This window comes from Corythoichthys intestinalis, chromosome 20, assembly GCF_030265065.1.
Source record: "Corythoichthys intestinalis isolate RoL2023-P3 chromosome 20, ASM3026506v1, whole genome shotgun sequence".
Classification (NCBI taxonomy): domain Eukaryota; kingdom Metazoa; phylum Chordata; class Actinopteri; order Syngnathiformes; family Syngnathidae; genus Corythoichthys; species Corythoichthys intestinalis.
Genome location: NC_080414.1, coordinates 4,736,385 through 4,760,721, shown reverse-complemented (window position 1 = coordinate 4,760,721; position 24,337 = coordinate 4,736,385). Strand labels below are relative to the sequence as shown.

Genomic DNA, 24,337 nt, shown 5'->3' with positions numbered 1-24,337 from the left:
CTTCCATACAAGTGCATTCATTCAGTGGGGAAAAAAATCCCACTTAAAGAAAAAATTATTTGACATCAAATAATGTGTGTCACAATTATTAGCACCCCTGGTGTTAATACTTTGTACAACCCCCTTTTGCCAACAAAACAAGGTCTGGGGACTGAGATGGCCATGGGAGGAGCTTTATTTGGTGTCTGGTGAACCATTTCTGTTTAGATTTGGCCATATGTTTAGAGTCATTGTCTTGCTGAAAGACCCAGTGACGACCCATCTTCAGCTTTCGGGCAGAGGGCAACAGATTTTGATTTAAAATGTCCTGGTATTTCAAAGCATTCATGATGCCATGCACCCTAACAAGGTTACCAGGGCCTTTGGAAGCAAAACAGCCCCACAGCATCACTGACCCACCCCCATACTTCACAGTGGGTATGAGGTGCTTTTCAGCATGCGCATCTTTCGTGGCACGCCAGACCCACTTATACCCCTTTGCCACTGGCCAAAAAACCCGTGTCAACCCGCTAACAATCGGCTTTTGGTGGCAGTGTGAAAGGTGCAGCGACCCACCTCGACCCGTGTCAATCAACCCGCCAAGCGACCCGCGTTAAAATTACCTCGGCTCTGATCGCCATGCAGTGTGAAAGCAAAACCCCCGGTCAACAGTCAACACCCTAATCTACGTGGTGACGTAGGCTAGTACGTGATGCGTCATAACAAAAACCAAAAACCATGTGCTCTAGCCCGGATCCACATACAGCGAACAGTCGGTGTAGCAGCGTTAGCAATAACCATAATAGATGAAACAAAGGCTCTTCTCCTCCTTCTGTGACGTACACGACTCCTTTCAATTTCAAACCAAAATTTACGTCGCCTACGTTGCCTCAGCGCAAGCAGTGTTGATCCTTTGCTGCATTTCGACCATTTTGCGGGCAGTAAAAAGCATGAAAACAGAGAACACAAACGGAAAGGAGGCTTCCATGTTGCTTTGCATTGTTAACTTCCTTGAACTTAATGAAGTCGGTCGCACTTGTCGAAGCGCATCTTAGCGTGGTGACGTCACGCACCTTACGCACGGCTAAGGAGGGGTGGGGGTTAGACGGGTGGAAAAAAAAAAAAAAAAGACACGGCTTTTTCCGTCAATGGGAAAGGTGCCAAATGCCAATTGCTAGTGGGATGCATCGGCTTGGAAAAACGCGCGTTGACCCACTAGTTTCAGTGGGAAAGGGGTATTAGAGTGTTTGTTGCCAAAAAGCTCAATCTCATCTGACCAAAGCACACAGTCCCAGTTGAAGCCTGGGACCGTGTGTATTTTTGTGTTGGACCAAAATTGAGCTTGTTAGGGTGTATGACATCATGAATGCTTTGAAATACCAGGACATTTTCAATCAAAATCTGTTGCCCTCTGCCCGAAAGCTGAAGATGGGTCGTCACTGGGTCTTTCAGCAGGACAGTGACCCTAAACATATGGCGAAATCTACACAGAAATGGTTCACCAGACACAAAATCAAGCTCCTCCCATGGCCATCTCAGTCCCCAGACCTTGCTTTGTTGGCAAAAGGTGGTTGTACAAAGTATTAACACCAGGGGTGCTAATAATTGTGACACACATTATTTGATGTCAAATAATTTTTTCTTCATGTGGGATTTTTTCCCCTCTGAATGAATGCACTTGTATTGAAGGTTGGATTTTTCTCTTTTTTTTTCCATTAATGTCCCATATTATTTGAATTAAAAAATATATATATTAGAAGCTAAAACACATCTTTTTCAGAGGTGCCAATAATTATGGAAGACACTGTATTAGTTACTGTTATGGTAAGTTCATCATTTGCTACCGTACATATATACAGTACAGTATCACAAAAGTGAGTACACCCCTCGCATTTCTGCAGATATTTGAGTACATCTTTTCACTGGACAACACTGACAAAAGGACACTTTGACACAATGAAAAGTATTCTGTGTGCAGCTTATATAATAGAGTTAATTTATTTTCCCCTCAAAACAACTCAAAATAAAGCCATTAATATCTAAACCCCTGGCAACAAAAGTGAGTACACTCCTTAGAAACTACATCCCTAACATAATCGGATTTTAAAGGGGGGCCAGGCCCCCCCGGTGGCCGAAAAGTGTCATTGCATGTAATTGACTTTCCTATATACGTATACAAAATATTTTTTGTGATTGAAGCAACTTTTTTGGGGGGGGGGATTGAATGATTTAGACCAGGGATCCCCAAACTACGGCCCGGGCCCGCCTCCACATTTGGTCCGGCCCCCTGAACAATACCAGAGAGCGTTTTGATTTTTTTTTTTTTTCTCAATAGTGTTATTTATTTCCTGGCCTTTTTCTGTGAAGAACTCAGAGAGGGTTATTTGGTTATTATCTATTTAATTAATAGTGTTATTATTATTTATTATTATTATATTATATTATTACAGTGGTACCTCTACATACGAAGTTAATCCGTTCCAGGAGCTTGTTTGTAAGTCGAAATGGTCGTATGTCGAGCAGGATTTTCCCATAGGAATACATTATAATTCCATTAATTCGTTCCACAGCCCAAAAACCTGCACTAAATCCTTAAAAAATACTGCCTGTACTATTACAAATGGCAATTACATATAGCAAAACAAATAAATAATAAATAAAAATCGGATTCATAATATAATAATAATAATAATTCCTGTAATAGTGTAACGAAACGGGTTCTAATAAGGCGGACGTTTTTTTCTGTACCTGAAGGCACCGCGGGGCTGACGTGACAAAGAGGGAGGGGAGCAGGTGAGAGTTTACTTTCACTTTCAATGCTTTCTTGAGAACATCGTCAATTGCGGCAGACAGCAGGCGTTTTGTGTTAAATAAGTTGTGAAAGAAATGATGAAAACGTGGCGAAGCTGGCGATTTCTCTGGAGATGTTACCACAATAAGAATTGTCAGCTTAACTTATAAAGACTGGCGAACGATGGTCGGAGGAGGACCGTGGAGATGTATTGTTGAGCCATTTCATGGATGCCCACCCTACGCTCATATTTTTCTGTCATTTGCATCTTCATTTAGAAGGTAAGTGTCAACTTTTTCCTTGTTTCACCACCTGTACCAACCTTTTCTGAAATCTGTGTTGATTTGTCACACAAGAAAATCCGCCGTGCATTCGTCTGCGGTGCTGCCATTGTCGTCGTATTTCGAGCATGTCGTCGGATGTAGAAACAAATGGCGAGTCAAATTTTACGTCGGATGTCGAAAAGTTCGTGTGTCGAAGCGATCGTATGTAGAGGTAGCACTGTACTTTTATTTTATTTACTTTTGTTCCGTGAAGAATCCAGAAAGGGTTATTTGATTGGGGCTTTCTGAAAAACAATTTATTTTTTTTACATTTAGGCACTCCTGCAATCGTCACACTTTTTCTGTTACAAACTGACCGCGGCCCCTCATCAGAGAAGGGAAAAGTTCTGTGGCCCTTACAGGAAAAAGTTTGGGGACCCCTGATTTAGACACAAATGTCCTAATCATAATATGGCCCAAACACAAAAAGGATTGCTTTTGTGATACACTTTTGTGATACACTGTACATGATAAACTACATGTAGCCTCCATCAACAAATTTAACACTGGAACTATCATTTTTTTTGGGCTATAAAGAAATAGCAGAAAGGCGTCAAATGACCCCAATGCCAACCTGACTACTTGGCTTTGTCAAACAATAGACCACTCAAACAAGCAATCAAGCACCCTAGGTGTGAAGGAGGGGTTTCACTCTGGATAGCTGCAATTAGCATTTTGAATGTTTGCAAATCTTGTTAACTCCTGGGTTATTGCAAAAATGATGAGAGGGCCATGTGGCATGAAACTGCGACTAGCATCCAGAACTGTAGAAAATTGAGTGTTAGAACATCAGGGACAAATCCCATCAAGCACCTTTACTTTGTCTTGACAAGTCCAACATTCAGTTGTCAAAGTTCACAGTTTATTATGTTGAAGCACACAATGACAAAAGAACTTTCCACAGCAGCTCAAACAGCTGTTTTGTCACAGCAAACACAAGCTTCAGTATTCAGTACATGTAGGCAAACTGCAGCTTTTGGAATATATAAATAGGTTGTCCGCCCGACTACCTGCCTGAGCGGTCCACTGTCCAACAAAGCAAATGCAGCCCTGCCCAGCAAAGACTCAAGATGCTAATTGGAGCAATCCAACTCTGTGGTTTTGCGAGTGTGAATGAGAATGACTAATGAGGACCATAGTGCTCACAAAAGATATGCTGATTATGGTCAGATGATCCTTCTCTGATTACAAAAGTAATTTGTATCAACTGATCCACCCTTGGTAGTTCTAGTGTTAAAACATAGAGAAGTATTAGTTGTACATTAAAAGTAAATTTGGAAATGAAATTACATGCAATCAAATAATGCTTTCCGTATAGTGTTCTACAGTACTGCACATACAATGAGGAAAATAAGTATCTGAACATTCTTCCTAATGAAAAAAAAATCCAGAAATCACAGTGTATGATTTTTTTAAAACAATGTATTTGTATTGTACTGCTAATACACTGCTGGCCAAACGTATTGGCACCCCTGCAATTCCCCCCAAATGACCAGATATGACCAGGCCACGCCTCGCAAATGTCTCCAAATGACCTGATATGATCAGGTCACGCCCCCAAATGTCCCCAAATGACCTGATATGACCCGGCATCGCCCCCCCCAATGTCCCCAAATCACCTGATATGACCAGGCCACGCCCCCCAAATGAGCTGATATGACCAGGCATCGCCCCCCAATTGTCCCAAAATGAGCTGATATGACCAGGCATCGCCCCCCAAATGTCTCCAAATGACCTAATAAGACCAGGCCATGCCCCCTAAATGTCCCCAAATGACGTGAAATGACCAGGCCACGCCCCTCAAATGTCCCCAAATCAGCAGGAAGTGACCTGATATTGTCCCCGCACCAACCTGGGTGGGGCTAAGATCTGTATCTCCACACAGCAAAGACCCACAGTAATTTCTCCAGATTTTTTCACAGATTTTTCAAAAAAATAAAACCAAAAATATTCTAAATGTATCAATCACATTATTTGAACATCAAAAATTCCGGTACGGTGAGGGGCAGAAAAGTTATATATGTATACAGAATTTGGAAAAAATTTACGGTTCTCCGGAAATTTGCCAAAAACTTTCCCATTCATTTTTAATGGGATGCAACATTGGTACATATTTCCCATTCACTTCCAATGGAATTTACAGTGCATTGATGCCATTGACGGCCATGTATGTCGAATCTATTGATGCCAATGTACTTGGATTACATTGACACATTTGTAAGTCGATGCCATTGACGGCCATGGACGTCCAAATTTCCCCATTCATTTTCAATGGGAAAAATGATTAATGTCCCCAAATCAGCATGAAACGACCAGATATCAATAGGATGTGTCCCCCAAATGTCCCAGATTCCATTGATGCATTGTGAAGTCGATGCCATTGATGGCCATGGACGTCCAAATTTCCCATTCATTTTCAATGGGGAAAAAAATGAATGTCCCCAAATCAACAGGAAATGACCAGATATCAATAGGACGTGTCCCCCAAATGTCCAAGATTCCATTGACGCATATGGAAGTCGATACCATTGACGGCCATAGACGTCCAAATTTCCCATTCATTTCCAAAGGCATTAACATTGAATTGAGGCCAGTCTAAACAGATGCCATTGACTGCCATGTTTGTCGATTCTATTGATGCCAATGTACCTGGATTCCATTGACACATTTGTAAGTCGATGCCATTGACGGCCATGGACGTCCAAATTTCTCATTCATTTTCAATGAGAAAAAAATAAATGTCCCCAAATCAACAAGAAATGTCCAGATATCAATAGGACGTGTCCCAGAAATGTCCCAGATTCCATTGGCGCATATGGAATTCCATGCCATTGACGGCCATGGACGTCCAAATTTCCCATTCATTTCCAATGGCATTAACATTGCATTGAGGCCTATTCAAAAATATGCCATTGACGACCATGTTTGTCGATTCTATTGATGCCAATGTACTTGAATTCCATTGACGCATATGGATGTCGATGTTATTGATGGCCATGGACGTCCAAATTTCCTTTTGATTTTCAATGGCGTTTACCTTGTTTAATGCCAATGATGATCATGTTTGTTGAATCTATTGGTCCCCGAAATGTCCCCAAACCAATCTGGGCAGGGCTTAGATCTGTATCTCCACACAGCAAAGACCCAGAGTAATTTCTCCAGAAATTGCAGTTTTAGTACCAATACTTACTTTCCTCACTGTACATTTCAATTATTTTAATTATCTCTTCTTGTGGCAATTTTTGTGAAAAGGTCATGAATAGTCACCATACTTTTATTTTTGACATTGATTTCCTGTTGTGTTTAGCTCTGTGAGGATATCCACAATTCCTGCCTTTGGTACGATAATGGAGACAGTGACACAAAAAGAGGTAAGGAGTCCAAAACATCTCCAGAATTGTGCAAAAGCGCAATGTAATCTAACAAATGCAAATGTTTTCCATGTGTTTTTAGCTACAAGAGCGTGTCAAGATGCAGCTGGCTGCCTTCCTAGAGGACCCTCAGTATCAAGATCAGCACTCTTTGCACATGGAGATAATCAGGACGTTCGGACGGGTCGGGCCCAATGCGGAGCCTCGCTTCAGAGACGAGTGTATGCAAAAACAGAACGAAAGAAAATCACCTGTTCACAGCGGCGTACCCTTAATCACCTGTCATTTCTGCTCCTCGATCCAGTCGTACTGCCGCACCTGCACAAGCTGGCGCATGCTAACAACAGCCAAGCGGTGGACAACAAGCGGATCGACATCGCCACCCAGCTGTTCGAGGCCTACAGCGCCCTCTCCTGCTGTTGTATCCTTTGATTTGTCAGCGTGCTTTCGGGGTCACTTCACGTTGATGCTACCCTTGATCCTCGTGATGTGCATCGTGAGTGGCCCGTAGCTTGCGGTCCGGTTATGTGTGTGTCTTGGCAGAGTTCTTCTATCGTTTGGCTGGAAGCAAAAGAGGCAAAAATAAGTTTGCCCACCCCCCTTTTTTTAGGACTAGACGTAATTACAAGGTTGGGTAAGAAAGGAGAGCGTGAGAGAAAAAAACAAGTGAACATCAACTTCAGTGGTTGGTTCCGTCAACCCAGAATAGCTCTTTCACTAGCCCTTCTTTTCTCTGGTACGTCTCTTAGCTTCACACGCTCTTCTGTCTGCTGCGTGTCCCCTGGGAGCCCCACCTACTTCCAGCATGCACATCAGCGGTAGAGTCACCGGTCGGCGGTCCATTCCTGCGGGTCATCGTCAGGCTGTCATTTCATAGTGTGGCAATGGCGCTAACCTCCAATGCTTAACCTCCCACGGAACTACTTTCTCTTCTAATCAGCGCCAAGGCATAGACTTCATAACCTATTGACACGACACGGGAAACGGGGCCGATTCGTGGGGGGCCTATTTTCAAAAACTTCAAATTCAAATATTTTCAAAACTAAAGCTGCTACCGACCTAAAACCAAAAGAGGCACCTACCTTAGCCATATATGAGTCTCCATGAGCAGCGGCATCAAAAAGTCGTTCACTTATAAAGTCCCGAATAATTATTGTTTATATAAGTATAACACAACTTAAAAGATTTTTAAAAAGATTTTACACTAGATGCACAAAAATCACCAAATGCAGAGACAATCACCTATATTTTCAGGATCAATAGCAATATTTAACATATCATATATAGGTTTTTGACCAAAATAGCAAAAACGTTTTCCTTATTTACTGCAAGTTTTCAACAGCTAATAAATCACTCAATTTAACATCAGAAACTTACTTATACTTGAGGAAAACATGCAGAGTCAATTATAAATAATATGTAAATGGTAAATGGTGTTATACTTATATAGCGCTTTTCCACCTTTCAAGGCGCTCAAAGCGCTTTACACTATCTCGCCATCCACCTACTGGTGATGCAGCACCAGTAAATAGGCAATTAATAAATTCTTTATACAATCACAGCTTATTATAGAATAGAATAGCCCTTTATTATCATTATACACTATATACTGTTAGCGAATGAGGCTAGCAGCAGCCTGACGCAAACAGAGCTTTTCTGGCAAAAATTCTTGTGAATAAATGCTTAAATCCCCAAATTTTTCATAGATATGGATGTAAAACAGTCTTGAATCTTGGTTAAAAGCAAAGAAACCGTGCAGTTAGCATTTATTTTATGTATATATGTCTGACGTAACCAGAGCTTTTCTGGCAAAAATTCTTGTGAATAAATGCTTATATCCCTGAATTCTTCATAGATATGGACGTAAAACAGTCTCCATTCTTGGTTAAAAGCAAAGAAACCGTGCAGTTAGCATTTATTTTACGTATATATGTCGAAGTACAATGCTACTCTGTTAGCGAATGAAGCTAGCGGCTGCCTGACGTAAACAGAGCTTTTCTGGCGAAAATTCTTGTGAATAAATGCTTAAATCCCCGAATTCTTCATAGATATGGACGTAAAACAGTCTCTGTTCTTGGTTAAAAACAAAGAAACCGTGCAGTTAGTGTTTATTTTACGTATATATGTCGAAGTACAATGCTACTCTGTTAGCGAATGAGGCTAGCGGACGCCTGAAGTGAACAGAGCTTTTCTGATGAAAATTCTTGTGAAGAAATGCGTAACTCCCTGAATTCTTTATAGATATGGACAGACAGTCTCAATTTTTGTTTAAAAGCAAAAGAAATGTGCAGGTGGCATTTATTTGGCGTAAATATTGCCAACTATGAGGCTAGTCAGTTACAAAAATTAGCCGCCTTAATGTGTGAACAAAGAAGAAAATTCCTGCTAATAAATGCTTCGATCACTGAATTCTTTGTAGATATGGACGTACAACTGTCTCGATTCCTTGTTAAAAGAGCAAAAAAACAGGCAGTTACGCATCTATTTTACGTATATATATCGAAAAATGACGCCAATGCCGTAGCAGTTCCCATTCTCCCATTGATTTTTTTCCACAACGTTTCAAAATACATGCATGGTACGAAAAATATAATATTTACCTTGAATCCTCGAACAAATCACTCCTGAGACAATCCTTCCTGTTTGTAATTCTTCAACAATCCAAGCTTGAATCCAGTTTAGACATGAGCGTGCCGTCTTCGCCTAACTATACTAAATGAAGCTCGCCCCCCTCTGATAAGGCGTGATGCAAAGAATAACAAAGTGTCACGTCAATAGGTAATGAAGTCTATGGTTAAGGGCGCTGATGTTGAACATTCACATCGCTGCAAATGTAGATGAGCGCTGTCTGCCCCCTATGTGGTGTCACTGGCTCAGACAGGTGCTCATGACAATGGAATGTTTGGCGTTATAGTTGGAATCAGCCATACATAGCAGCAGTGCGGGTTTTGGAAATAACTTGACAATTCGATGAAGTGTTAATCTGTGATTGGCCGTCGACCAGTCCGTGGTGCAGGTTGCTTTTCGCTTAGTCTGAATGATTGGCGCCAAGTGAAGAGGATAAGCGGTGTACAAAATGGATGGACGGATGATCTGTTCATGTTTGGAAATTATTTGATATCTACCGTAATTTTTGCACTATCAGGCGCACCTGACTATAAGCCGCCACCCACGAAATTTGGCACGAAAATGGCATTTGTTGATAGATAAGCCACATTGGACTATAAGCCGCAGCTGTCCTCACTGTATTATGGGATATTTACACCAAAATATATTAACCGGTAACACTTTAAGACCAAATATACCACCAAAGCTTCATTGCTTCAAGAAGCTTCATTAGGCCATAACCGCTCCCTGAAGGGAGACAGTCAATCTCTGCTGCTGCAGCTGTCCTCACTGCATTATGGGATATTTACACCAAAAGATATTAACCGCTAACACTTTAAGACCAAATGAACCACCATGAAGCTTTGCAGCCAATTGGTTCAAAGCTTCATTGCTTCAAGAAGCTTCATTTGGCCATAACTGCTCCCTTAAGGGAGACAGTCAATCTCTGCTGCTGCAGCTGTCCTCCTTGTATTATGGGATATTTACACCAAAAGATATTAACCGGTAACACTTTAAGACCAAATGAACCACCATGAAGCTTTGCAGCCAATTGGTTCAAAGCTTCATTGCTTCAAAAGCTTCATTTGGCCATAACTGCTCCCTTAAGGGAGACGGTCAATCTCTGCTGCTGCAGGTGTCCTCGCTGTATTATGGGATATTTAAACCAAAAGATATTAACCGGTAACACTTTAAGACCAAATGAACCACCATGAAGCTTGGCAGCCAATTGGTTCAGAGCTTCAAGAAGCTTCATTTGGCCATTACTGCTTCCTTGAGGGAGACAGTCAACCTCTGCTGTCAACACTGTTGATGTCCGACATGCCTCCTAGCATGCATTGCAGCGCTACAGAAAATCAAATTTTATGTTCTGTGCTAATATTTTCTTCAGTTACTGTTCCATTTGTTTCATTAATAACTAGTTTTGGTATTTGGTAACACTTTATTTGACAGTGGCGCCTTAAGACTTGCCATCTTAATTATGACATGACACTGCCATGAGCATTAACGAATGCGTATAACAGATGTGATTTAGTGTTTCCGGTAAATTATCTCACTTTTGAACGGATGTAAAAGATCCAAGCTGGACATAAATGGAGTTATTGACATAATTTGACGGATGAAACTTAATAACATCTGTCCATAAGCATTCAGTAATACCCATGATCGTGACATCTCATAATTATGACGATCTTATGATGCCGTTGTCAAATAAGGTCTTACCTATTAACCCAAATAAATCAACAAATAGCTGCAGGAACCCAAATGAAGGAAAAAAAGTAGCGGCTTATAGTCCGAAAATTGCGGTAATTTTCTGGCAAAGAAATGAGAATTAACATCTGGTAAAGCTTGAGAAGAAAACACAAGCTAGCAATGCTAACCTTACTTACTCCATCTTGGTTTGGAAAAAAACAATGCTTTTTATCAGCTCCCCATATTGTGAAATATCCAAGATTGGCTATTTTGCGCCAAATATGTTTTTTTCCTCATAAGATGCAAAAATGAAAAACAGTTTTAACCACTTCCGCAAGCATATTTGGTCAGTTATTCCAAGTAAATTGACTGATGGAAAACTGATTTTGACCAACAGATCTTGTGACTAGCAAAGATCATGTGAATATTACATTTTACATCTGCAGCTATTTCTACCATATCTGTCCTGTAAAGTCGTTTTCATGATTAGTTTCTTAATACATGAAATATACAGTGGTACGTACCTCTACTTAAGTAAAAAATTGGTTCTGGAAGTAGTTTCGTCACCTGAAAATTCGGTGAGTTGAGACTAGTTCTCCATGTAACTGCCCTAATCTGTTCCAAGCCCCCCCAAATTCAAACATAAATCTTTGATAAAGCATAAATATGTATCAACACATGTAACAACAAATACATGTTACAAATAGATTATTGCACAGTAAATAAATTGAGAGTTGTGCGTAATGTAAAAAATAGGACTGTCAAACGATTAAAATTTTTAAGCGAGTTAATTACAGCTTAAAAATTAATTAATCGCAATTCAAACCATCTATAAAATATGCCATATTTTTCTGTAAATTATTGTTGGAATGGAAAGATAAGACACAAGATGGATATATACATTCAACATACGGTACATAAGGACTGTATTTGTTTATTATAACAATAAATCAACAAGATGGCAGTAACATTATTAACATTCTGTTACAGCGATCCATGGATAGAAAGAGTTCTTAAAAGAAAAATGTTATTACAATTTATAGAAATTTTATATTAAAACGCCCTCTTAATGTTTTCGTTTTAATGAAATTTGTAAAATTTTCAATCAAAAAATAAACTAGTAGCCCGCCATTGTTGATGTCAATAATTACTTATACAATGCTCATGGGTGCTGAAGCCTATAAAATCAGTCGCACCAAAGCGCCAGCAGAGGGCGGCAAAATTCCATAAAACACAATTAACAAGTGAGCGTTTCCCTGTACCGTCATTTAAATCTGTCTGAGCGTCATCTGCGTTAATTGCGTCAAATATTTTAACGTGATTAATTTAAAAAATTAATTATTGCCCGTTAACGCGATAATTTTGACAGCCCTAGTAAAAAACAAAAAATAAAAGTTAATACACTCACGTAAAGCTGTCGGAACACGAGGGGCAAATGAAGAGTACGCTGGGATGCACACATACACATACAGTAGAGGTCCCTCTTAGCCGATTGGATGCCAGGAATGCTAGGCAATAGCCATTGGTGGAGCAGCAGTAAGTATTTTACGTTCAGTAATCTCTGGGAGCTGCGAGTAGCAGCCCAGACTGTATTTTTGCCTTTCGTATCTTGAAATTTGTTTTCCAGTTGAGGCGTGTTGTAACCTGACAATTTCGTATGTAAAGACGTTTGTAAGTAGCGTTACCACTGTATTTGAAGCTCTGTAGACATCTGCCATCTTTCGGTGCAAAGTAGTAACTAAATGAGTTCAGGGCTACAGACTGCGACCAAATAGTCATCGTCATATTTTAAAATATGTTGGGTGTTTTGGCTCTCTTGGCCCTGACTTAAACCAATGACTATCTTTAGATTCTGCTTTTTTAAACTTCTTTTTCATATATTTATTTTTTGTCATGAATGGTGTTGAGGTAATTATCGAGGTTTGATTGATTAAATATTTGCTTGATTGATTGATTGAATGTTTGCTTGTGCTCATATATACCATAAATAAAACATATTGCCATATTTTTCTTATTAATATAACCAGTAAATGATTATTGCTTGCTATACTAGGTTGTAGTATAATGCTTAAGTGTTACAAAGAGTAAAAGAGGGTCGGGATGACAACTGCCTTGCTTCATGGCCGCATCATTGCGTCACTAGACCTTCCGAGACATCTTCAGCACCTGGCGTCTGGACTTTCATCTAGACCTTCGAGGACAATTTTCCATCCGAGGACATCTTCCATGGCCGCAGCGTTGCATAACTGAAGCGTCTGGGTCATTTTGACTGTTTACATGATTGTTTACATGAGCCTTTGCTTACACACGTGTACTCACTTAGTTCCACCTACATGCACACACATATCCAATCAAAATCACATGGGTGTCTCCAGCTTGCTTCCCCCTCCCTCAGGGCAGCATCCATTTTGTATTAGGACAAACCCCTAAATAAAATACCAAGGAGGATTTTTTCTTTAGATGAATTTTGGTGACTGTCACTAGTCACTCTTTTGCTCTCCTTGGCCAAGAAAATTGAGTGTCTTCTCTCCTTATTTTTTGCGTAATTTTACAATGTCTACCTAAGGATCTATTTTTGAACTTGACAAATGGGACACTCCACATCCATGGTTGGTGTCAAAACTGATAGAGAAAAGGTTTTAAAAGTGAAAATTTAAGGAAAACTTTGCATGTCGATTTATTGAATCTTCTGCTAGGCCACTGTGCTTCTAGTAAAAAAATGTTATTCTGGAGCCCTGGAGGTAGCATATTTGCAGCTTCGGCTTGTTAAAAGTCAGCTAGTCAGTTAGCATTTGAAGAGTTAATACAGTGTGAGGCTTTATGTAATCCGTATAAATTTATGGAATTTAGCTGTCTTGCCTGCCTTAACCCGACATGCACAGTCATTTCTGAGGAGGTGATGGTCAACCACTTCCTGCCAGGCCTCAGGTGTCTCCGGGCAGACATGGAGCAGCTTTCCCCAGAGCACGAGGTCAGCTAACCACTCACTGCTCACGCACATCCAACTTCCCGCACAGTAATGTCATGACCGTGACACTCCACCCAAAGTGCTTAAAAACTCCTACCGCTTTTATCTGTCTCCAAATCTCACGCGAGCTCATTTCATGTGAGCATTTTTCCCAAGGTGACTAACAATCAGCTGACTCCGGAATCTGTTTCCAGACGGTCGGCCTATTAAGGAACCTGCTAACATACAAATATCTTCTTAACGTCATCATTGTGTTTAGCTGTCATATTTTTTCCCCTGCAGGTGATTCTGAGCTCAATGGTCAAAGAGTGTGAGATCAAGGTGGAAAACAGAGGAATTGGAGATCCCCAAGGGTAAGAAGAATGACTTTCTTGCATTATTTGAATTTTTTCAAGTACTGTATTTTACCGCACTATAAGGCGCATCGGCGTATAAGGTGCACCTTTAATGAATGGCCTATTTTTAAACTGTTTTCATATATAGGATGCGCCGCATTATAAGGTGCAGTAGTAGTAGTAGTAGTGGTTTGAGTTGCGTTTTACATCGTTAGATCAGTGATCCCCAACCTTTTTTGCACCACAGGCCGGTGTGATGTGGGCCTTTTTTTCATGGACCGGCAATGTGTGGCAGAAAATTACAGTAAATATAAAATAACGCGACGGGGCTAAAAACAAACACCATACGCTGAATCAACCTTTTTTAACAGCCTTTCCTAAAACTTACTGACGGTAAATATCCATGGTCGCAGGTATAATGGGCTCTTCTCTAATTGTGATAAGGTTTCTAGGCTTTAGCAATAGGGTTTGCCTCGAGGTATGATGCTCTCAGTGCATTCGCTTTTGTTGCATCATTTCCTAGCTTTTAGCCACATTTTATGTAGAATGGACGTAGTCTTCTGGCTAAGGTGGTGGCCTTTTCCCCGTAAAAATCTGTCCAAAGAAGTCTATTTTCAGGCATATTCACTAACGTGTGGGCTCATTATTTCCACGAACAAATCTGATGTACCTACGTCAATATCGAGGACAAGCACACATACATAACTAATCCGTGCAAAATGACCGGAAGTGCCCAGTCCGCTATTGCAGAGTTGGCCGCCCGCAGAACACAAAGGAACAGCAGGTAACGTTACTGTTTACATTGACTGACGCTGGGCTGCTATAGACCCTACTCACCTACGTCATAAAATGACGTGTCGCTGTATCCGGCCGCCATATTGTCCGTCATTTTTAAGCCCTATTCTCAATGGTTTCAATTAGTCGTGCAATTTATAGAGCAATTCATGGAAGCCCCGGTGTTATCTGACGCTGTAAACTCATTGGATGCGTTGCATAAAAGGCGTTATGTGGAAAAGCTTCAGTTTATCCATTCGCCAGATCCATATTTGATGCCTAAATCGATGTTTTTCAACCCGCTGTCTTCGCCGTCTCTGCCTGACATCTGCTACCCTGATATTTACAACTATGTTGTCCACACAAAATCAGCCTATTCTCACGAAAGTTTGAAAAACTTTAAGAGCTTGGAGGCTTATAAATACTTCGTTGCTGGTTGGGTGAAACAGGTCCTGGTCCACGAAAATTCGGCAGGAATCTGTCTTGTGCTCGGGAAGGTGAGTTACGAAATTTTCAATTCAAAATCTTTTGTTATTGCTAACATCCACTGTCAAGTCTAATTTATTTCATGTCATTTGTCAATGGAGCTAGGGCTTTTAATGTTTATATGGTTTAGCGATAGCACTCTCACTACATACATATATAATATGTAATAAATATGAAGTGCGATAGCACTACTCCAGATTGTCCCTAGTTGAATTTTTTTTTGGGCTGTTGACCTCAATAGTGAAATTGTAAATTGATTGTATGACAACTGTCTTATTATCCCCTATAATTATATATTTTCAGGTAGTTCATTCACAACGTCTGCGTGTATGTTGTTGGCGATTAGCCTAGCAATGATCTTAATTGTGGTTGTCAGCCCAAAACCCTCTAAATATATATTAAATGCATCTTACCAGATATAAAATGACTACTACATAATCTGTGGTAATCGTTTGGAGCCCAGTTTTCTCGTCGAATTGCAGCAGTCCATCTCGCTCTCCTCTCCGGGTCTCTCGGAATACGGTAGAACTTCAAGCCTCTCCGTCTATCTTCTCTGTTATTGCAACCGAGCGCCACACACGCCTTCACCATTTTGATTATTAATGTTAACGAGCAGAAAAACACGCCATAATAGGAGGAATTTACGTAGCGGTAATGCGTCAACACGACAAGTTGACGGACAATATGGCGCGGGGGCGTGGTTGTGACGTCATGTGAGTAGGGTCAATAGGTGTGCAAACACCCCAGTGATGGCGGCCAACGACCAGGGGGCGATGTACAAAAATCTCTGACTAATCAATGGAGTAGACAGGCATATTAATGTGTCAAGATTACAAATTATTTATTATGTCTCATTGCCGGATTGGTCTCATCTGACCAAAGCACACGGTCCCAGAAGCTAAAAAACACATCTTAACCAGGGGTGCCAATAATTATGGAGGGCACTGTATTCTCTCGTGCCAAAATACGGGTTTTATATGTCATTACGACAAAACAAACTAGGAAATACCACTTAGAACCTGGGAACAACATGTGTTACATGGTGATATTTTCGTTATAGTCATTGTAGATGAAAACAACACCGTCATCAAATGAAAAAAGTAAAGCTTCTGTTTCTTACATATTCACTTTTGTGTTACTTATGCCTAAGTGTAATTGTAATTTGAGTATTGTCTTGCCCGCATGACTTGCTAATGGCCGAGGACGTTCTTTGGCTAGTACATCCCCAACCAGATGTTTTACAGTTAAACGGCTCCATGACTTCCCCTTTGGAGTGAGCAGTTAGTTACAAGCTTCTGCTATTGCTTAACTAATTACTGAAAACTGCACGCAGGACAATAAATCTAAATGAATGGTTGTAATTTTCCTCTGATATTACTTGACCAAACTCTTAAACATCTGTTTTAAAATAGAAGTTGACAACACAAAGACAAAAAGTAAACTCGTGCTTTAAAACAGACAAGCTATGTCGTTGGAAAAGCGCTATTTGCATGTAATGCAACCTCACACGTAGTGTCTGCGGAAATGTAACTGATCATAAAATCTATATAACTTTATGTTGTTGGAATAAGTGTTGTATAAGGGGTATTTTGTTGACAGAATTCCGTTTTTAGTGTGGTGAAGTAACCCGAATATATACGACCGAAAGGGCAGCAGACTATAACGAACTTATAATTAGGTAGCAGTAAAGTAATCAGAAAAATACATTCTAGACATGTAAGTAGGGATGTCCAAGATCCGATCGCCTGATAAGAAATCGGGCACGTTCACGTCTTTTTAGGAAGATTGGAATCAGGTGAAAAAGATCGGGTTTTAAAATGTATTTTTATCAAGGCAGCAACAACTAATCGATTAAATTAATTAATAAATTAGTTGCCGACTCATTTGATAGTTGATTTTTAAAGGCTGCTATGAGCAGTCCTGTTTGGGTCCTTGTTTGTGTGCAACGTGAGGCTCCGTGTGTGCCCCAGTGATTAGAGCAAGAGAGAGAGAGTTCACTGCTGCAACTGCTGCTGCTGGGATGCTGAATCAATTATATTGCCAAGTGTCAAGTGTTAGATTGTCTTTTGTGTTGTTAGATCCAGTGTGCCTCCGTCAGAGGTGAGTTTCGGGTTGCAGCTATCGATTATTTTAGAAGCCGATTAATCGATGAACTAGTTAGTTCGAATAATCAAGTAATCGAATAAGGAACATAAAAAATTAAAATACCTGAGCTGAGCCTCAAACTGTATAAAAAAGTAAATAAATGAAGATCAAAGTACAACAAAGGACCAATTGGCTAACTTACATAGCAAAGTTCCGTAGCTTAAATGCTATAAAATGCAAACTTTTTTTTTTTTTTTTTTTTTTACAATGCTCTTGAAGAATAGTTCGAACACATACCCCACAAAAAAACAGCAAAATATACCTATAAACTAAATTACGAGTGCATAAAAAAAAAAAATGTTGGTCTTAACAGGGAGCAGCTGGATTTAACCAAGTGAAATGAGTTATATCATATTTACTGTTGCCACTCGAGGGCAGTATATCCACCCAAATCAATAAAACTACATGCAAACACTTTCAAAACAAACCACTAAAACGGCACCTGAATTAAATGAATACTCGAAGCAGCACATTTTAATTTAAATCTTTTTTCTAATCGAATTACTCGAGTTAATCAATTAATCGTTGCAGCACTAGGTGAGTTAATGAAGCCAATTGTATTGTTTATATTCTTTGCTGATGAGATGTTACTACTCAGCACGCAGCGCTAAGCTAGTTAGTGATTATGCTAATCAGTGTCTTAAATGTCCGTTTGACTTGTTTTGGAGAAGCATATTAGCACTTGAGTTAATGATAGATAGTAACGTTGTTTCATTTCTTTTTATAATAAAACCACACATAAACCCATTCATATAAAAGCTTAGAGTGTCAACACAAACTCCCATTCAAATTGTAAATTGTCATATAAGAGAGAATGCTTTGAAATTGGATTTTGAACAAAACTTTAACAAGTTTCATGTACTTAAAACAATACAGTTATAGACTACAGTTAAGTCGGGAAGCTGTAATAAAATATTATTTTTGATGTAAATAGTCATCCATTTTGTCTTCATTGTTACTTAAAACATGCTTAAAACAACTTCAAGGTGAATTGTGATGATTGCTCGTCCGACTAATCAATTATAAAAATAATTGTTAGTTGCAGCCCTAATTTTTATTTTGAAGTGTTAACTCATCAGCGGCAACAGACGTCCAATCCATTATGACTTGGAGGGCATTTTTTGGAATAGTGACTCAGTTCTCAACACCGCATATACCGTATTATCTGCTCTATAAGGCTCACCTAAAAGCCTCAATTTTCGCAAAAGCAGAAAGTGCGGCTTATAATGCGATGCATGTTATATATGGATCAATATTGGTTAATCATGGCATGACATTCCCTTTAGCGCAGCACCATCTAACGTAGGGATCCCCAACCACCGGGCCGGGGACCGGTACCGGTCCGTGGCGCATAATCGATGGAGTAGACAGGCATATTAATGTGTCAAGAGGCACAGGCTGGATAACATTAACAAATTATTTATTATGTCTCATTATGTAACAAAACAAGGTCTGGGGACTGAGATGGCCATGGGAGGAGCTTGATTTTGTGTCTGGTGAACCATTTCTGTGTAGATTTGGCCATATGTTTAGGGTCATTGTCTTGCTGAAAGACCCAGTGACGACCCATCTTCAGCTTTCGGGCAGAGGGCAACAGATTTTGATTTAAAATGGCCTGGTATTTCAAAGCATTCATGATGCCATGCACCCTAACAAGGTTCCCAGGGCTTTTGGAAGAGAAACAGCCCCACAGCATCACTGACCCATACCCATACTTCACAGTGGGTATGAGGTGCTTTTCAGCATGCGCATCTTTCGTGGCACGCCAGACCCTCTTAGAGTGTTTGTTGCCAAAAAGCTCAATCTTGGTCTCACACAAAAATACACACCGTCCCAGTTTTCAACTGGGACCGTGTGCTTTGGTCAGATGAGACCAAGATATAGCTGAATCCTGCTGCTCCCTGTTAAGACCAACATAAACTAAGTTTATGTTTGAGCTAATGTTTTTTTAATGCATTCATAATTTAGTTTATACTAGGTATATTAAGCTGTTTTTGTGGGAATATGTGTTTGAAACATTTGTTAAGAGTTGTTAAAAAAATAAATGTTAGCATTTTTTCAAGCTAGCGGACTTTTGCTATGTAAGTTAGCCATTGTTCTTTTTATTTTTTTTATACCGTTTGAGGCTCTGCTCAGGTATTTTAAGTTTTTATGTTACTTATCCGATTACTCGATTATTCGAACTACCATAATTTCCGGACTACAAGCCGCTACTTTTTTCTCTCATTTTGGGTCCTGCGGCGTGTGCAATGATGCAGCCAATTTTTGTATTTTTCTGACGGCCGCCAGGGACGCTCGAGCATGGAATGTGGGAGTGAGACACGTGGAATATATGTGACGAGGAAGACGCTAGTTTGCACTACTACCGGTAGTTTAACTTTGTGCGTTGTGCATGAATAGAGGTGGCGAACCCTCGTCTTTGCATGAGTAGAATTGGCAGACCTGCATCATGGAAAATGCTAGAAGAAATTAAATTGGCCATCCGAGTTGTATGGGACGCTTTGATGACGAGCGGCGAGATCGTTTGCCAAGACTCACCGCATGCGAAGAGCAGCTTTGGGGGAGCCTGGCATCGTGAAGCGCTGTGAAAGAGTCCGCCATCACCAACGGGCTTTGAGGGGCCAGTCTGCTGCGAGGAGGACGGCACAGGCTGGGAGTGAATATGCCTCATTATGGGAGACATTGAAGGCGACGCGAAGGGCAGACTGAGTAGGTGCGTGCGTGGCGAAGTGCATCTGAGCGTCTTCATATCCGACACTGAGGGTGAAGACTTTCATGGTTTGAATGCACAGGAGGAAGATGAAGATTGCTAACAAAGACTTTTATGTTTTTATTAACCAGCACAATTAGTGCTGCACCGCCATGTTGATGCTATGCAACTTCCGTGCCGCTGCTATATAACTGCCGTGTTTGCCGGCACTGTTTGGAACGAAAAGTTAAGGTGTGTTATCAGTGTTTCCCACAGGATTTTAGGAGACTGTGGTAGGAGGGTCTCTGACCCTCGGGGTAGGGTGTGTGTGTACATTTTCAAGCCTGGTGTATCTCTTTAGGGCATTTTGAGACCACTGAATGTAATATAAATTGCTGTATGCGGTGTCGCCGGATCGCGCCAAATGCAGCAGACAGTAGTCCCGTAGCCTGGTACACCAGACTCAGCGGCAATATGTTCCAATCCGTGGTAAATTCGGTTTTACATGACCAAAAACACATCGAGTCGCTAAAACCAACATTCTGTCTCGCGCTCGCCATGTTGAATATGTTGAAATGTCTCTCGCTAGTTTCTTGTCGCTTTACCGACATCGCGTCAGCCCGTCGCTGATTGGTCCGCTCCGCTGTCTATTTGCTGTGGCTGGCTCCGCCTTGGAAATTTTTTTCTGCTGAATGGTGGCCAGACTCATACTCTCATAGCCAGGCATGAAAATGGGTCAGGGGTTAAAAAGGTGAGAAGGGGGGTGGAGGAAATATGTTCCAGTACATTGTACACCCCAACAAAATATTGAGCTCTGTCAACCCACACTGTGTTTCAGCAGGGCCGTGCAGAGACCGGTGGAGGGGCGGGTGCTCGTAGATCAAAAGGGGCACATGAAAAAGTATTTAATACACCTTAAAACAACATAACTTCAATTTTAACCAGCTCTAGATAATAATTGGCTGCGACTGTGACATACTTTAATTGGGAGAGGCAACAGTGAATAGAAATCAAAACTGTTATCATCACTTTCTGGCTGTGACTCAGTCAGTCTGCCTCTTTTCTTCCTTCAACCTCTGCATCAAAACTTCCTTCTTCAACTTGTTCATCTGAGAACAAACCACATCAGATGGTCACTGAGCCACCAACAGCACAGTGTTCTCAAAACTATTATTTCATTATTATCCATACTTAACAACTCTAGCACCTAATGATTAATAAAGCAATGACATAAAATCTTATAGAAAAATAACATTGTAATTGTGTTTATAATTGTATTTAATACCCGACTATCCTTGCAAACTTGTTCTTACCAGGTCTGCTATTCACCCAGCTGATGAGGTATCCACTGCCTTTAGCAGCCTCATCTAACTCCTTTTTTTATCCCTCAATCTCCCTTCCCTACGAGGCATGTCTATGTAATGAAATATAAATATTTTAAAAAACAGACTCCCCGGTGGCTTTTAGTTTTAAAGCTTTCTTAATTTCTTTCTCTCTCAATAACGATGGAGGTAGATTTGTGTTTTTATTATTCAATCAAAAAACAAAGTTACTTCTATCAAAAACAAAGTTGCTTCAATCAAAATACAGTATATACTTTTAATCCCAAAAAAGTCACTTCAATAAGAAAAATTGTTTTTGATTGCAAAAATAAATTTGAGACAAAAAAAAAAAAAAAGCATTTGAAAACTATTTTTCTTGATTGAAACAAATTTTTCCATTGAAGTAATGTTGTTTTGCATTTGGGCCACAGTTTGGCTAGGACATTTGTGTCTTTATTATTCAATCAAATAAGTTGCTTCAAACAAAAAAATATATATAAAAAGAAAAACTTTGCACATGTGTCAATCACCGTTTAACAAAGCCTGAGAGGGTTTGAGTAGACTCACTATGAAGCATTTAATAAAGCCAAGCATTTTCTTACTACTTTATTCTTGTTTAAAAATAATTCGGTGGGGCAGTAACATGTTTAAAACTTATCATAATTCTTACATTTTGAAGTGCTTGAAAACCATTTATAAATGATACTTTGGTGAAAAAAGTGAAAAAAACATGTCTTATAAATATGTATCTTTTTTCCAATGTAAAATCTGAATAAATACATTGAACACGCACAAAAAAATGTGTGGGGGGGGGCTACTTCGCGGTTTTCACTTATTGCGGCGGGTTCTGGTCCCCATTAACCACGAAAAACGAGGGATCCCTGTATTTCTGAAAAGCTTTAAGAAGCAAGAGTCATTCCCACCACTCGTCGGGCCGGTGTTGTGCCGACACCGGCCGTCAGCTCAAGTCCCAGTCGAAAATAACGCGTCTCGGGTGGACGACGGGAGCGATACAAGGCGCCTCCCTCCATCCGAGAGCAAGCCCGCTTAATTTGACTCAACAGTGTGTTTCTTCATTTATATTACCGCTAAATACACAAGCTTGACGCCAATTTAACGGGAGCTATTTTTTTTCATGGGAGATTTGGCTAGCTCTGGCAGTGTTCAACGCAAGCTGCAACGAGACTGTGGCGGGCCCAAACGAGACCGTGGCGGGCCACCACAGTGTCGTTCATTGGTGGGAAACACTGGTTATTAAACGTTTGAAAACTGTATTTCTTTGTCAATGTCTCATTTTACTAAGTGGGCACACGCAGCTTATAGGCAGGAGAGGCTTATGTATGTACAAAATGGTTTTTCCTTTAAAAATGTACTGGGTGAGCCTTGTAATCAGGGGCGCCCAATAGTCCAGAAATTACGGTAAGTAGTTCACCGATTTATCAACTACTAAAATAATCGATAGCTGCAACCCTAACTAAGACTAATAAGTGTTTTCGTTAAAATGACAAAATTTAAAAAGGCTGCCAAACATGACACTATTTAATTATAATTATTATTTTTTTATTTTGTTCATAGCTCCATTTCTATCGCATCCAGTTTGGTGGGTGAGGACGCCAAGACCAAGTTCCTGAGCAAGATGGGTCAGCTGACCACGTCGGGCGCCATGCTGGCCAACGTTTTCCAGAGGAAGAAATGAACAGTGACCATTCCCACCTGCTGTGCTTCAAGTAGATGACCAATCAAATGTGATTTACATTTTAAACAGATGAGAGGCTAGCGTTGACTTGTTTTTTTCTCAGTCAGTGTTTCTTTGGCATCTTAATGTTTGAAAAGGAGTTGGAAGTCCAGTATTCCATCGTAAATTGGACATTTCAGAACTTGAAGTGATTCCTGGAACACTATGAACTATTTTTTCCATCAGAGGAAGAAACCGTTGTGCTACCTACTGCTGGTCACCTTTGATTTTCTAACGGTGGTCATTTGGGAGCAAACACTTAATGGACAGCCTATGATATTAAGCATGTCCTACAAAATCTTGGCACTGGAGGCTTCAACCCTCAAAGTGATCAGACTACGAATGCTTGTGTGTGTGCGCGTGTGCGTATGTGGTTCTGAAACATTGCCTACTTGAAGTTGAAAATAATCGTCTTGCCTTCGTTTCCATAAAAGTCCGTCTCTGCTCTTTGTTTTGATAGCTTCTATTTTATAACTTATTTATATCTTACTGAAAACATCATTTCCAACTTCCAAAGAAATTTGCACTTCATTATTTTGTTCTTATGTTAATGTCTGTATGTTCTTATGCACATTCAAAATGATCACTACTGTTGTTTTGTTCTTTTTGGCCACAATTTAAGTCCAATATGTCTTGTCTTGATTGGTTAGTTTAAATTTTAAGTTTTTGGGAGGGGATCCAAGGAAAAAAAAACAGTAATTAACGATCAATACTTTGACCTGAGTGGTTGGCACTTGTGTATATTTGGAATCTGTGTTATGGTGTAATAAAAGACTATTATGTATTTACACGTGCACATGTCAGTTATGCATTCAAGTGCAAAGAAAAGGGTTTTATGGCTCGAAATGCCGACAGGTGCCGAAAGCACTAAAACTAAAATCACTTGACGGACAAATACACCGCTGCGGTCGTAGCCCCGCCTCTCGTAGCGGACACTTTCATGTGCGCCGGTGTCTTATTTGCGACTAACCAAAGTCCATTGAATGGTGAATTCCCAACTGTTTACTAAAGGACTAAACCGCAATAGTATTGTGTTCCCTAACCTCAAAAGTAACACCTTTGTTTTATGATTCAGTGGTTTGAACTAAATTCAGTCTATGATGGTATATTACATTGTCTG

At 40.2% G+C, this 24,337-nt stretch overlaps 1 protein-coding gene across 6 annotated transcripts in view; it reads left to right on the top strand.

Annotated features, from left to right (window-relative positions):
• Positions 1 to 24,337, top strand: part of relch (RAB11 binding and LisH domain, coiled-coil and HEAT repeat containing) — a 63,061-nt gene extending 38,724 nt beyond the window's left edge. For 2 of the 6 annotated variants that reach the window (XM_057824098.1, XM_057824096.1), the window contains 6 exons: positions 6,401 to 6,464; positions 6,547 to 6,685; positions 6,769 to 6,885; positions 13,646 to 13,734; positions 14,014 to 14,084; positions 23,058 to 24,337. In XM_057824098.1, the coding sequence (XP_057680081.1) occupies positions 6,401 to 6,464; positions 6,547 to 6,685; positions 6,769 to 6,885; positions 13,646 to 13,734; positions 14,014 to 14,084; positions 23,058 to 23,178 (601 nt within the window). In that variant the 3' untranslated portion in view covers positions 23,179 to 24,337. The remainder of the gene's footprint in view (positions 1 to 6,400; positions 6,465 to 6,546; positions 6,686 to 6,768; positions 6,886 to 13,645; positions 13,735 to 14,013; positions 14,085 to 23,057) is intronic. The other 4 variants (XM_057824101.1, XM_057824095.1, XM_057824100.1 and 1 more) reach the window with 3 other exon arrangements.